This window comes from Melospiza georgiana, chromosome 6, assembly GCF_028018845.1.
Source record: "Melospiza georgiana isolate bMelGeo1 chromosome 6, bMelGeo1.pri, whole genome shotgun sequence".
Lineage (NCBI taxonomy): Eukaryota > Metazoa > Chordata > Aves > Passeriformes > Passerellidae > Melospiza > Melospiza georgiana.
The window spans coordinates 56,219,614-56,233,745 of NC_080435.1; the positions used below are offsets into that span (position 1 = coordinate 56,219,614).

At 38.5% G+C, this 14,132-nt stretch overlaps 1 protein-coding gene across 1 annotated transcript in view; it reads right to left on the bottom strand.

The window, feature by feature from the left end:
* Positions 1 to 700: 700 nt before the first annotated feature.
* Positions 701 to 14,132, bottom strand: part of JAG2 (jagged canonical Notch ligand 2) — a 68,487-nt gene continuing 55,055 nt past the window's right edge. Inside the window, exons 18-26 of the mRNA XM_058025913.1 lie at positions 13,249 to 13,365; positions 12,567 to 12,594; positions 11,632 to 11,717; positions 9,302 to 9,415; positions 8,999 to 9,114; positions 7,570 to 7,815; positions 7,004 to 7,135; positions 5,837 to 5,993; positions 701 to 3,008 (exon numbers count right to left, since the gene is read on the bottom strand). Coding sequence (XP_057881896.1) covers positions 2,536 to 3,008; positions 5,837 to 5,993; positions 7,004 to 7,135; positions 7,570 to 7,815; positions 8,999 to 9,114; positions 9,302 to 9,415; positions 11,632 to 11,717; positions 12,567 to 12,594; positions 13,249 to 13,365 — 1,469 coding nt within the window. The 3' untranslated portion in view covers positions 701 to 2,535. The remainder of the gene's footprint in view (positions 3,009 to 5,836; positions 5,994 to 7,003; positions 7,136 to 7,569; positions 7,816 to 8,998; positions 9,115 to 9,301; positions 9,416 to 11,631; positions 11,718 to 12,566; positions 12,595 to 13,248; positions 13,366 to 14,132) is intronic.

Sequence of the window (14,132 nt, forward strand, 5' to 3'; positions counted from 1 at the left end):
CTCCAAGAAAAAGCAATAAAAAGTAGCTGTATGATGACTAAAATAAAACCTTTGCTAGAATCTAGAATTCTTTCTCAAATGCTGATAGCTACTAGGAAAAATTAATCTTTTATATTCCATATTATCTTACAGGAATTCATCTTTTACTATGTAAAATATCATATACAAAGGAATTGTTAGACAAACAGGAATAGAACTCAACTGAGATTGGAGCATGACATGTAAAAACTCAGAATGGCTGCACAGTAGAGAAAGGAATTACTTCAAAATCCAACTCAGTTGGGAAAGGACACCTCCTCAGGCCCCTGCAGGCTCAGCCAGCCCTCTTCTCACCCAGGAGGCCAAGCCCTGCTCAGAGAAGGCTTCACTGAGCAGCCAGGAGGAGAATCACTGCAGAACAGGCACGTGGAACACACAGAGCATCCCGAGCTGGGTGGGACCCACAGGGATCATCCACAATTCCACTGCTGGCAGCCAAACACAGCCCTGTGCTCTGCAGGGAGAGCTGGAGGTGTCCCTGGGGCCCAGGGGACAGCACCTCCTCCACAGGCTGGCTGTGGCTCAGGAAATGTTGGAGATCAGTGCTGCACACTCGGGTTATGGGAAATACTGGGAATTAAACCTGGACTTTCACTCCTCCTCTCTTTAGCCTGGTCTCATCTGAGCTCCAAGCGCTTAGAAAGCAAACAACAATCTGAAGTATCTTACACACAATGAGGGAATAATTTTATTAGATTATGGAAGACAGCAGCATTACAGTACAAAAAGTTACAAGAGTAGCAGAAAAAAAGTGTTTTTGGTTTAAATACTCAGGATTATACTGGGGAACATGAGAAGGATAGTACCCTTTTCTAAACTAACTCCTAACCAGGTTATCAAAATAAGTTTTGAATATTTAGCACAAGTAAAAAAGTTACAACAAACATCATTATAAAATGCTTTAATAAATAGTTTCTTTTCTGAAAGGTTTTTTTTTTTAAGAACATGTCAAAAAAATGTACTAAAACAGATGATCCTGCAAAGCAAATCCTGCATTCCTGTATAAAATAACTGGTTTCAAAACATTCATGTTTACATTGTTCGTGGGCCAGAGTTTACACTCTCAGACATCCGTTCCTCTCATTGGTAGGGTAACTAGGTGTATGTAGTGTTATGCTTCTTCAGTAATTAAAATAAACTTATAGTCTGCCCAGATAACAGCAATAATAAAAGCCTTAAAAAAAAAAAAAAAAAAAAAGCATAAGCCTTCCAAAACATTTAACCATTTCTACTGAGGTACTCCCATCCTCTGAGCTTGCCAGCCTTTTTCCTTTAGAGTGAAAGATGAATAAAGCACAACAGAAACAAGACTGAGGAAAATATTGTTCCCTTCATTAGGCCTGTATTTAAACGCAAAAAAAGTAATACCACATGTAATTAACATATTCACAAAAGAAAAAACAATGCCTCTCTATGTTGGTACTGTACAGTAGATGCACCCGTTAGTGTTCTTGAGATGGGCTGAACATGGGGATAAACAAACATTTCTGGATCTATTTACACATAAGTGGTTATGCTCCTATGTAAATACAAATGACCAACAGATTCCTAACATTGATTGTATTAACATTATTTTCTAATCTGGACATAATACCAAAAAAAAGTCTTATAAACTGCCATAGAACCTCCTTTTCTGCAACATAAATTAAAAGGAATGACATGTAAAAAAAAAAAAAGACCAAAATATTTAACTTATTAAATCAAATATACAGAGTGATTCATTTAATATTTACATATTTACAAAAAAGCACTTTCACTATTAGAAAATAAACTGTGTCAGTTGGGGAACCTAGAGTTCTCACAATTTTACTATATTGATATGGCAGTCTTTGACAGTTGCTATAGAAAAAGTTTAATCTCAAGGCACTTGTCACATGCTTCAATACTGCAATTCTAAAGTAATTCAACAGAAATAAAAAGGCCACTTTTAAACCACAGTTGAAAGATCTCTATAATTTTTTTTCTGTTCCTATTACAAAGTGTGTAAGGCAAATTTGGAAAAAATCTTACAGAAGCTACTAACGTAACAAGTGCAGTGAGCTGCCATTAATAGAGATTCAAAGTCAAGAAAGCAGTTTAAAGTTCACACAATTTCCTCAACCAGGAGGTTTTAAAGCCACCATTAAATTAGAGCAAGTAATAAAAAGAAATACATTCTGTAAACAGTGTACAGTCTTTTGTAATAAACTTTACACATATTGAAAATACAACCTCTCCTCTGCCACACAGCGAGTGTATTATAAGTAAACTTTACAAAAATAGCAACTATCAAAGATTACTCATTTTTTTTCATCTGACAGTCATTGAATAATTTATACAAGGCTAAAGAAACAAAATAAATTTTATTTATTATTTTTATTTATTTTTTTTACGGAAAATAAAGAAACTATGAACATTTGACTCCAGATATTTTTAGTCCTTGATGCAAAGTGGAGATGTCAATTTTTCCCCTCCCCAGCAAGCGCAGGCGCAGTCTGCCTACATCCCAAATACAGGTTAGTCTCTACTGCCTTCAAAGTTTGATGCATTCACATTTTTTACAGATCTGTTGTCCATTTTGCCTATTTGGTGGGATTTCTTTACTGGACTGCTCTCTGATGTGTCAGACACCTTTATCGGCAAAGGCTTTGCGAGTTTGTGAGAGAGGAATTTGTCCATTTCCTCATCTCTTTCCTCCTCTTCATCCTCCTCTTCCTCATACTCTACATACTCCTCCACCGCATCACAAGTTCTCTTTTGAGGAGATATGAAGTTTTTGCATTCATAACGAATGTCTTTGTTACTGTAAGATCTGTCTATAGGATTTCTTATGGGATTTAAAGGTGCCCACTGGTTATTGGCACCCTCTTCTCTGGGAGGACGGCTTCTCTCTCTCTCTTTTCTCCTCTTCCGAGTCCACCACACGCAGATGATGATACAAGTCAGCCACACAATGCTAAACACCGCACAAAGAATTGGAACCAAATAATCTGGAGGGCAAATGGAAAGAAATAAAAGTCTTGTGTTAACAGAACAAGATATATAGCACTGGACATTTGCAAGAGAAGGAGCCATACTTGGCTACAGGTGATCACCTGAACCATTTTTAGGAGAAAAGAATTAAGATGTTTTTACAGCACAATAACTACCTGAATGTACCAGGTCCATTTGAAAGTGCTCTTTACTAGTTTAGTTTTACATGATTAATGATGAGGGAGGAAAGCTCCATTTGAGATCTATTGTCCCCTCCAACAGACAAACTGGTTTTGTTAAGTAGCATCTTTCTCTAGCATCTATGCAAAGTTGTCTGAGAAAACCTGAGTAATCCTGCTAATTTCTGCTAAGAAAAACCTTATCCTAGCAGCAGGCAGACAATGGAGTACTGTGCACCTAGAAGTACTGGCACTTGCACCTGCATTTATCATCAGAAAGAACAGTCCTTTACCATCAGTGTCTACAGACATTTATGTATCAATAATCTCCAAAAACATCCAGGTTAGGGCTATGTAACCGAACTGGTCATGAATTCTTCAGCAAACTCCTGTTCTACCTCAGGATGAAATACCAGAATATTTGCCCTAGGGAGAAGAGTCTTCACTGCTCAATGAACAAACTAAAGTTGTTGAGGCAATTGCTTTTCTCCACTCTCTCAATCCAAATCTCACTATAGTACTCTCCCACATAGACACAGATTATTTCTCTAGGAAAATATTTCTGAAAATTTTATGTATATTTGGATTTCTTCTGCCCCCCCTTCCTCAAGAGCTGTACAGCTAGGAGAGTAAAACAGCTTTTTTCTGTTCTTGATAAGCAAAAACTCACACATGGTAAGGGGCAACAACAGATGAGGTGCTTTGTTTTTATAGAGAGCAACAGGGCTGTTCAACAGCTCTGCAGACAAATGCTGTCAACCCACCACTCCAATGCCTCGTCCAAACAAATTCCCTCAGCAGTTTTACGATATCTGCTTACAGAATAACCTGGAAATGACTATACAAAAACAAGCAATGTTTCAACACCACAGTCCTCCCCTCCAATGTTCAAATGCCTTCTGAGCACATTCTTATGTGGAATGTGACACATTCTCAAACATTTCCTTTTGCTACAGGAAGGTGAGTACACTGCCAACATGGCTGGCCTCAAGGGATGTCAAAATTGTATTTTAACAGTTATGGGAAGGGTTGCACTCACATGAGTAACTGCTATTCTCTCCTGATTTTTCATAAGCAACCTAGCATTAAATCATGAATGGGAGAAATACTTCAAAGAAAAAGAAGCTCTTTATTACAGCTTCTCCAAGATTAGAACACAAAGCTTGCATTCTCACTGCTATCACATCTATTATTTCATCATATGACCATAGATCCAAGTTCACTTAATAACAGGTTCTTTATACAGAATTTTTGGCATACAGATTCTAAATTCAGACTACTTTTTCTTAAAGCTAGAGAAGCCAATGAAGCATCTAAATTATCAGCTCCACCTAGACACTTGAGCACCCCACAGAAATGAGATTCTCAACACATAGGGCTCTCAAGCACATTTTCTGACAGCTTTTCACCCACCTCAACCAATTAAGGGGCAGCAGTAAAACAAATAAAAACCAAAACCAGGTTATAAACCAAACCAAAAATAACAACTTCACTTAAGAACTAAGGGCCAGTGGTCAATACTGAACACCCATATTAAAACGAGGAGTCTGGAAACCATTTTGCAAGAGAACCCAAATTAATTCACTATTTTGGGAGACTCTTTAAATCTCATTGAGGTGGGAGGCAAAGTAATCTGTAGCCCTTTAGCCCTAGAATTTAATAAGCAATCAGAAAAGCCAGAGGGCTGAGGCATGCCAAAATCCCAGCTCAAATCCTTATCTCCTACACAACTGCTGTTTAAGGCAAGCACACTCCTTCAGGAGAGCTGAGGAAACAGTGCATTTGCCAAGACTTTAACAGATGAAAGGCATTTCCTAGAAGGAAAATGCAAGGGAAGTGGAACCAGGCAATTGTTTAGGCTATGGATGGAAGATCTTCCAGAAGATTATGTTGGGGAGGTCTAGGAAAAAGCTGGGAGAGCCTCCTACCATTGTAAGATTTTCACTCTGGGGCTTGGTTGAACTTGAGCCTACCAGCGGTCTTCCACAAGCCCATCTCCTGCCTCCCCAGGCAGGAACACAGGCATGCAAAACCTGCAACAACTCAGTTTGGCACAGCTCTTGGAGATAAAGCTCTCCAATCACACCATATCCTCCTGAAGAGGAATGAATGCTACATTTCAAGCCAGCTGTGCACTAGTGAGAAACACATGTTGAAAAAGAGAGCAAAGTTTTACATCATGGCCAAGTATTGGAAGAAACTAGACATCTTTAACTCTGGTTGAGGTAAATAAATAGCACATGAGCACTTCAGAAGAGATTGGGATCACACCACACCTTCTCTCTCCCTGAATTTTCATTTCCTCACAGCCTCAGTGCAGCAGCGTCAAGGGCTGAGGCTGGTTTAAGGTTAATGTAGGAGAATTGGACAGGCTTGGAACTGCACACAACAACTCCTGATCTTATGAAAGGTGTGCTTGGGCTGGAAGTCAAAGCCAAAACCATGGCAAGAGTACCTGAGCATGTCACTTAGGGATGAGGTCAAGTTTAAATGAGCACACAGGCACAGAATCTTGATCTCAAAGGCGCTTTCTCTTCAGTTAGTAACAGCAACTAAAAACACAACCCAGTGGATAATTTTCTCCAATATGTAAAGAAAGATAAGAAAAGTCTGAGAGCAGGGGAACAAAAAACACACCACAGAGGAGGTATGCACTGGAACCTTACCTGATGATGAATTCCCAACAACGATGGTCTCCACTTTGACCTCAGTTACTGCCAGCATGACCGTGCTGTTCTGTCGCTTGGTGATGGCATTGACTATTGTGTTAGCAGCATTCTGAATGAGGCTGTTATCTTGTTCATCTTGGTGTGGGACAAAGGACTAAAGGGAGTGAAGGGGGAAAGCAACAAGTTATTGCAGTCACCTAACCATGGAAATGTACTTTTAAAATCTAGCAATATCTTAATTGAGTTCACTCAATTTGCCTGACAGTAGCTACAAACAGTTCTGTAAAAGCTTACCACAGCAACAGCATGGCTGGCTCTACCCAAACTGCAGATGCAGTGTCAGACTTGGTGGGCAGCACACCTACTTGTTAATTTAATATACCTCAAAGCATAAGCAGTGACTTCCATGTTACTCAAACTGATGAGCTAAACTTAGTCATAGTTTGGAGCAGTTCAAGACATGTGGATTATCTAGATAGAAGCTTGGACTAATAACAGTCTGCTCTATTTATACCATACACTCTGGTCCCTGCATCATGGCTCAGCATGTTCTTTACAGTACTAGCAGAGACATACAGTCCAGCTTCTGCCTGGATAAACATTTACCATGAAGATTAACTCTTTCTTGAAAACTAAGCTATACACAGGCATGGAAAGATTGAGCTTTAAATGCATCTAAAATAAGTCTTTAGTTCATTAGGGCAAAAGTTACTTTCATCTACTTGACTTGCACCTTCTTTCACTTCTCACTTAGTACCTTGTGTTTAAAGAACGTCCCTGAAGCAGTCATACACTGAATGCACAGCAGAAACCTCTTCACAAGAACAATCCAGCCACCTGTAACCATATCTCCTTACTGAGAAGGTCAAGAGCCCAAGATTTCTGACAGAACAAGTAGGCACCTGTTCACTAATTTGGGCTGAACTGGTCCTTAAAGTAATTTATCATGAGCTTGTAGTAGCCATCTGTCATTAACAAAACCTGCAGTTTCAGCTCTCTGGCAGTGTAGGAAATTGTGAGATCATAAAATTGCTTTGCAGACAAGACTAGGCCACAGATTGGTCCACCTGCATTCAAGTGAAACAAGCTTGAACAACTTCTTCCCCAGTAAAAACTATTAAGAAAACATTTGTATATATATATACACACAGGTCTCATACTTACAATAGCAACTTCCACTGCATTCTCTGTGGAGTAAGATGGATCACACAATATTATCAGAGTTCTGTCCCTAGAAACAGTCCTTGTAGCTGGTAAATACCGGATTTCAGAACAGATATTTTCTGTTGTAGTGCCCTGTTAGAAGCAAGGGAGATTGTGGGATTTTAGTTCAAGTAAAAAATAGCACGTAAAAATAAGGATCTTCAGAGTTCTTACAGTTGCTAAGAACTGATGAAGACAGCAAAGAGGGGAGCAAGAAAGGGCAGAAAAGTGAAGAACAGGGTTTTGACTGAAGGGCAAAAAACTGAGCTTGCATGAATACGTTAGTACAGTCTGAGCTTGAAATGTGAATAGTTCTTCAAGACTCAAGAAGATGGAATATTCAGTACAAACCCAAATTTTGCCTCACCCTTTAGAAAAAGCTCAATTAAAAGCAACAGGAGTCTAGTAATAAAATTTCCAAGCTTATAATAGCAAGGATTCATACTAGAAACCTTAATCTTGCATGCTGTGACATAGAATAGATCCCTACATATACTGCCACACTTCATTAAGAATTCCATTCTCACCTGGGGGACTTTGTCTCCATTAAAAATTAAAGTAATTCTAGCACAGTCATTGTCCAAGTACCCAGAATTAGGCAGACACTTGATATTGATAGGCAGAGGTTCAGAGGCACTGCATTCTCCCCAGTCTGTGCATGGTGGCTGAAAGCATTTCATATACTTCTCCTGGCATTCTTGACCCATGGGACATTGGTTATTGGAATTATCCCAGTATTTGTGTAACAGACAAGGCTTTTTTCCACACCACACCTAGGAAATAAAAAGAATGAAGCACTGTTACAGGTAGTTGCTCTCATGCATCAAATCCAAATCAACAATTCACACAGAAAAATATCTCTCTTTTGATACTGCTGTAGTTCATTAGCAGATGGATCTGCTCTTCCACAAAATAAGGACATTTAGTACAGACACAGGAGTAAAAATCTGTGTAAAGATAATCTGAGAAACCACTGACTGGGCATATCTCCTTGAAGTTTATAGATTTGTCCCACTTAACTGAGTTATACAGAAATTAAAGTATTTATTTCAATTTAGTCCTCTAGGCTTCTACAATATAGAAAGAGCAATATCAACATGAAGATTAATTTCCTCGATATTCACAACTGAGACCCTGCCAGAGAATGCAGAATATGTTGAGAGCTGATGCACATTGGTGATAAGCACAACCACTCCAACCATGCTCCCAAATGGTAACAGTTTGCTGGTACCCACAAATTACTGGGGTGCAGCAATTTCCAAACACAGCTCCATTCCAGGAACTGGACTTGGATGATCCCTGGGGATCCCTTCCAACTCAAGATATTCTATAATTCCACAAAGCCTTTAAGAGCCTACATAATACTGCACAGCTATTAGGAACTTAGGGATTTCTTAAAACACAATTGTCTGCAAGTGTTCCATTACACATGGAAGAAATCAAATACCACACATGGATGAGTTGAATTTAAGGCACATGTTCAAACTGCATTTAGGTCTTTTCCTCAGTCACAAAACCACTAGGATCTAGTTCACACTAAACATACAAAGGTTGAAAGCTCTCAATTAGTAAAGCTAATGAAGAACAATACAAAAAGGCAGTTAATACTCAGTGAAAAATTTCTTCCTATATGTCCCCCACCTATGGAACTCACTCAATTTCACAGAATTAGGAGTTCTAAAACTGTGTTTGCAAAGCTTCAGCAGCGTGATTTATTTATTCTTTATTCCAGCTCATATTTTATTTTCTACAAGTGGTCTAGAGAGCCTGTTCTAGCAGGTTGACAGCAGGACAGTAACTCATGATACTAAGGACAATCCATAACTGCTTTTACAGGAAGCAACTTAAAAAAAAAAAAAAAAAACCAAGGGAAATTTAGAGGAGACAAAGACTAACTTGTGCATCAAGAACAATGAGTTTGTTTTAGCTTTTAAGAAAATAGGCCAAAATGCCTACCTTGGTGCAGTCAATACGTCCATCCAAACAGTGGCAGCTGTTGCACTCCTGCTCCCACCGGCTGCCATGGGGAAAGGTCATTCCTTTAAGCCAGCAAGGCTTTCCAATTCCAATCACTAAAGAGAAAAAACAACCCAAAAAGCACATTCAGACACTTCAAGTTATATAATAAATACTATACAAATTTAAATTAAAAATATTAGCTACTATTCCTTACATATCAGACTATTGTATAAACTTTATACTGTCTACATTGTGCTCTATTGTGTTTTGGGTAAAGGTTGATAGCAGATATCAGAATACCTTCTTGGCATCTAGGACCAATTCTTCCAGGAGGACAAGTGCATCGGTATCCATTTATTTCATCTATACAGGTGGCACCATACCCACAAGGAGAAGACTGGCATTCATCAATATCTGGACAGAAAATAGGTAAAACTCAGTGACAAGGACACAGGACATTGTAATTAATAATTCACTGAGGTGTAATCTAACAGTACCTCCTTTCGTTAAAAGCAGGGGACAGTATGGCTACAGAATTAATGTTGTAATTAAACAGTCCTGCCATTTCAGCAATACACTGCAACAGATTTCTCATAATTGCACTCTAATTGAAGTTCTGGTAATCAAAACAGCAGTCATATGCTGACTGATCTCACAGAGCAGAGGTGTTGGACAGCTGAAGGTGTTAATGCCTTGTCCACATTCAGCTACAGAACAAGTCCCACATCCTGTTCTGGCACTAATCTCAGACATTTAGGCTTCACACAAAAAAAAGCATGTGTTTTCATGAAGTTATCAGAGTGCAAGAGCTGAACAATGATCTTGCTCAACAATGCTCAAAGAAGTGACTTGCCACAATACAAGTGACCAAAAGGCAGAAGAGTAACAGTTTAGTTTGTAACACACGTTTGATGAACATTAATGACCTTGAAATACTGAGTAGATTAATTAAATACATAGATACTTAGCATAAAGCCCTCTTTAAGAAACCTTCAAAGATTCAGAGGCTTAGCCACAGAAACCAATGGAAAAAGGCAGGGAAGCATGGTCCATTCAGTGGACAGCAATGTGTCATTTGTTATCCTGGGGAAGTGACCAATACTGATTTATGCAACAGAAACCAGCACATCAAGTTGTGAGCTACAGGCACCAACTGCTTCATTTTCAACCAGAAACATCTCTCTTCCAAAGCATCTTTTGAAAGTTTTCTTCCATTGAGTATGAATTCCCTTTCCAACCCCAGAGAAAACTGTTTAAACACCAGTTCTGGTCCAATACATGATATCAGCTCATTTTAAAGTACAGGACTTTGAAAATGAACATGAAAAATGGCAATAGTGAGATTGCTACACTTGTAGGCAATGTACAACAATCCAACAGATATGGGAGGGCTTTTGGTTCTATTTTAACTTCCTTCAAAAGTGATCTAAACTTCTAAGATCTTCTAACTAAGATCTAAACTTCAACAGGGTTCAATTACTCTTTCCTCCTGTCTTCACACTATATAAGTTTAAGATTTTCCAGCCTCTGTATGCTGAAAAAGGTGATTTAACTCTGTTTTTGAATCAGTCACAAAAGGCATTTTTTCTCAAAGCTACTCCTTCCATCTATACCAGTCTAAACAAGTAAAAAAATGTCTGCAGCTCCATTACAAATGCAAAGTATTTGTATTTGTGACATCCTAGCCTTAAGGGGAAAAGGAGCAGGCAAGGAGAATTCAATATCCCTTTCTGGGTATCTGGATTTAGACACACAATGATTGCCATGCCTGGTTCTGAACTGAGACACCACTGAGCTGATGCTTCCACAAGTGCTGCCTTCCACCCAGAAGTGCTGGCTTGTTTGCTCTATGCCAGAATGAGGATGAACTTGAAAGCACATCATCACACTGAAGGAGTGGAAGGACCAAGCCCAGAAGCCTTGAGGCTACAGAATATACAAAGTCTGAGCTTCCGAAGCAGAAAGTAAAAAAAAAATAAAAAAGGTATATATCCATTAAAGTTAAAATGGTAAAATTCCTTTAAAAAGACAAAACCAAAACTAGGCAAAAAACCAACCAAACAACAAAAATCCCCCACCAGCTTGCTCTACAACACTTCAAAATACTTTAGGGTCTGTTTTTCTCCTTCTTTTTGGCCTCTACCCTTCAGAATAATTGCAGTGTAACAGGTTTGTTTTCTAGCTTTGAAAGACCTTTATCATACTTCTGTTATTCATGTGCCAGCACTACACTCAATGTTTTTGTTTCCATTTGGAATGTCTCAGTGCATTCTGGTTTCTTACATTAGGTGGAACACATTCAGATATATGTCATCTTTACCAACAAGATATTTATCAACAGAGAAATATTTAAAATTTAAGCTTCTTTGAAGCCAGCACCCCAGAAACCTCAGAATTATCCAAGAAAATCTAGCAATCAAGTCTTTAAGCATGATTTAAGCCAACTCATTTCAGTGCCATTTAATGAAATGAGTAACAGACCATAACCTGCTATTATTTACAAGGTATCAATACCTGGCCAACAGGTGGCTTCTGCTTCATTATTTGGAATTCAGCTGAGCTAATGTAAAAAGGCTCACCAGGTGTTCTTTCCAATTTGTGCAGAGTGGCACAACCAGCCAGGTACTTACTGATTCTGCAGTCAGGACCAGCAAAGCCAGGGGCGCATTCACATCGGAACCAGTTCACTCCATCGACACAGATCCCTCCGTTGTAACTGTGAATAAAAAAGGTGCTTAAAAAGCCATCTACACTGCTTCACTGGTCAATTAAAGCTCTGTTAATTAAAGTTTCTGCTGCTCTTTAGGGGGACAATGTATTTCTATCAAGAGCAAAAGCATAAAGCTAGATAAACAATATTGCTTAGCAAGTCTGCAGCTAAACAGCAACATCCTACAGATGCATGAGGAAGCACATCCACAGAATTCAGAGAGGTAGAACAGCACTTTCAAGGAAATACAAAGAAAGTCCAAGGCTTTCTAAATTTGGTTGCTTTTTTAATACATGAAGCACAGATGATGGCATCAGAGCAGATAACTGAGAAAGATAAGGCAGATTGTTTCATCCACATCAGTTTTTTCCCTCTTCAATCATAAATAGCAGCCTCTGTATTTAAAATAGTCCCATTTTCTCTCCCAAAAATTCAGTTTTGTTTTTAAAAATGTTTATACATAGTAATTGGTTCAACAGGACATTTTTATATTATTTAAAATTATTTACAGTAAACTAACAGGTTTTGATTTCTCATTTTTTACTCTACCCAATTACAAATGCTTCAAATGTTATTGCATGTGATTCACTTCCTATCATTGTAATTTACTGGTCAGTTCCACCATGGAGACTACTTTATTTGTTCATACATGAATCAACTCAGCTTGTTTTGTGGTCTTTGGTGCTGTCAAGGAATACAGCACAGCAAAAAAAAAAAAATGGTTATAAGATATTTTACAGAGGCTGGCTTCAATTATTTTAGAGTAAAATTAGTTCCAATCTGTAATGTAAATCCGTATTACTGTGCTCATTTGTATTTTCACAATAGGTACAGGACTGGAGTTCACGTACTTACCATGGATGAGGGTTGCAGTCATTGGTATCTAGAAAAAAGAATATTGGCTAGTGTAAATAGTGGCACAATTTATTTTCTAAAATATAACACTATAGTTCAGAAGCCACTATATTTGATAAATAAAGAAATATACAGAAATGAGTGTTTTCTTCCACACTTGAAAAAAAAGTTCAATTATCATATCAACAGTAGGCAGCATAAAAACAGAACTCAAATTTAGAGTTTCCCTCCCACTCCCAAAGTCACACCTTGGGGGAAAAAATAAAAATCGAGGTTGCAGGCTTTACTCCACCTAGCCAATTCATTGTCTTGGTATGCCAAAGTACTTAACTGCTATCCTCAGAGAAAACAGCTTATACACTACTGCCTGCCTTCCAGATACTCTTCATTATTAAAATTATTATTTCTGTGAGGATTTTTTCTGCTCTGCACACATTTCCAAAATTATATTTTTATAGAATGTCGAGAGTCTTATTTTGGCAGAGACTGGATACAAAAAGCAGCACAACAAACTCTCCATTCATTACTCGAGCATCGTCTTCTTTACCTACCTCCCACTCTGAATGATTCAGATATTTTGGCACATGAACCCCATAAACTTGCTTTGTTTCAGTTAACAGCTCTCTGCCAGACACTCCCAATATCCCAGGGGGATGCAGGGGAAGAAGGAGAAAAGCCTCACTCTGTGTGCATGTGCGTCCTTCCCATCCTTCCTTGCAGATGCACGAGAAGGAATCCCCGCTGCCAACACACGTTCCACCGTTCATGCAAGGGTTCAGAATACAGCTGCTGTTTTTAGCTTTGAAAACAGAAAAAGTGCCTGTTAGCCCAGAAAACAAAGAGTACCTATCATCTGGGTATGTCAGTGTCACAGTCCTAAACAGCATTTAAGTCAACAGTTAAAAACTTACAAAATATCAAAAAACCTTCAGAAATACTCAATCACATGACAGTCTCTCACCCACCTTCACCATGGTCCCAATTCAATTGTTTAACTGAACCATGAAATTTTAATAAAAAGGAATTACCTCCTTTCTGCCCCATTTGTGTAAGCATTCTTCAAGTACTGCTAAATTATTACTTTGGCAGTGAGTTACCAGGGCTGTGAGGTGTTCTTTGCAATAAAACACAAGTACTTAAAGCTCAGGTTTTGGTTAAAAGCTGCAATTGTATCTAAAAAAGTAGAAAAACTCCATTAAATGATCTTCATTCGACTTCCTGATCATAATGGAAGTTTCATTTTCAGAAAGATGCACCACAGATACTACATTCAGTCTCCAAAGGGGAAAAAAAAAAATCAAGTAGTTCACTACAGCAGGCATTAACTCTGCAAATCCCTCAGGAAGAACTGCTTAATTTCATTTTTCCTGGTATACCTGCTCATACACCTCACAGTCACAAACCTGGGGACTCTGCAATAAATTCCCAGGAAAATCTTTATATAGGGCCTCTAAAGACCAAGAGAAAAGTCAAGACACAAGTCCAAGTTTTCTAAAACTGCTTAGGAGAGAAGCTATGGAAAAGACCATATAAGAAGTCAGAGAAGAACTGCTTCCTAAAAATCAG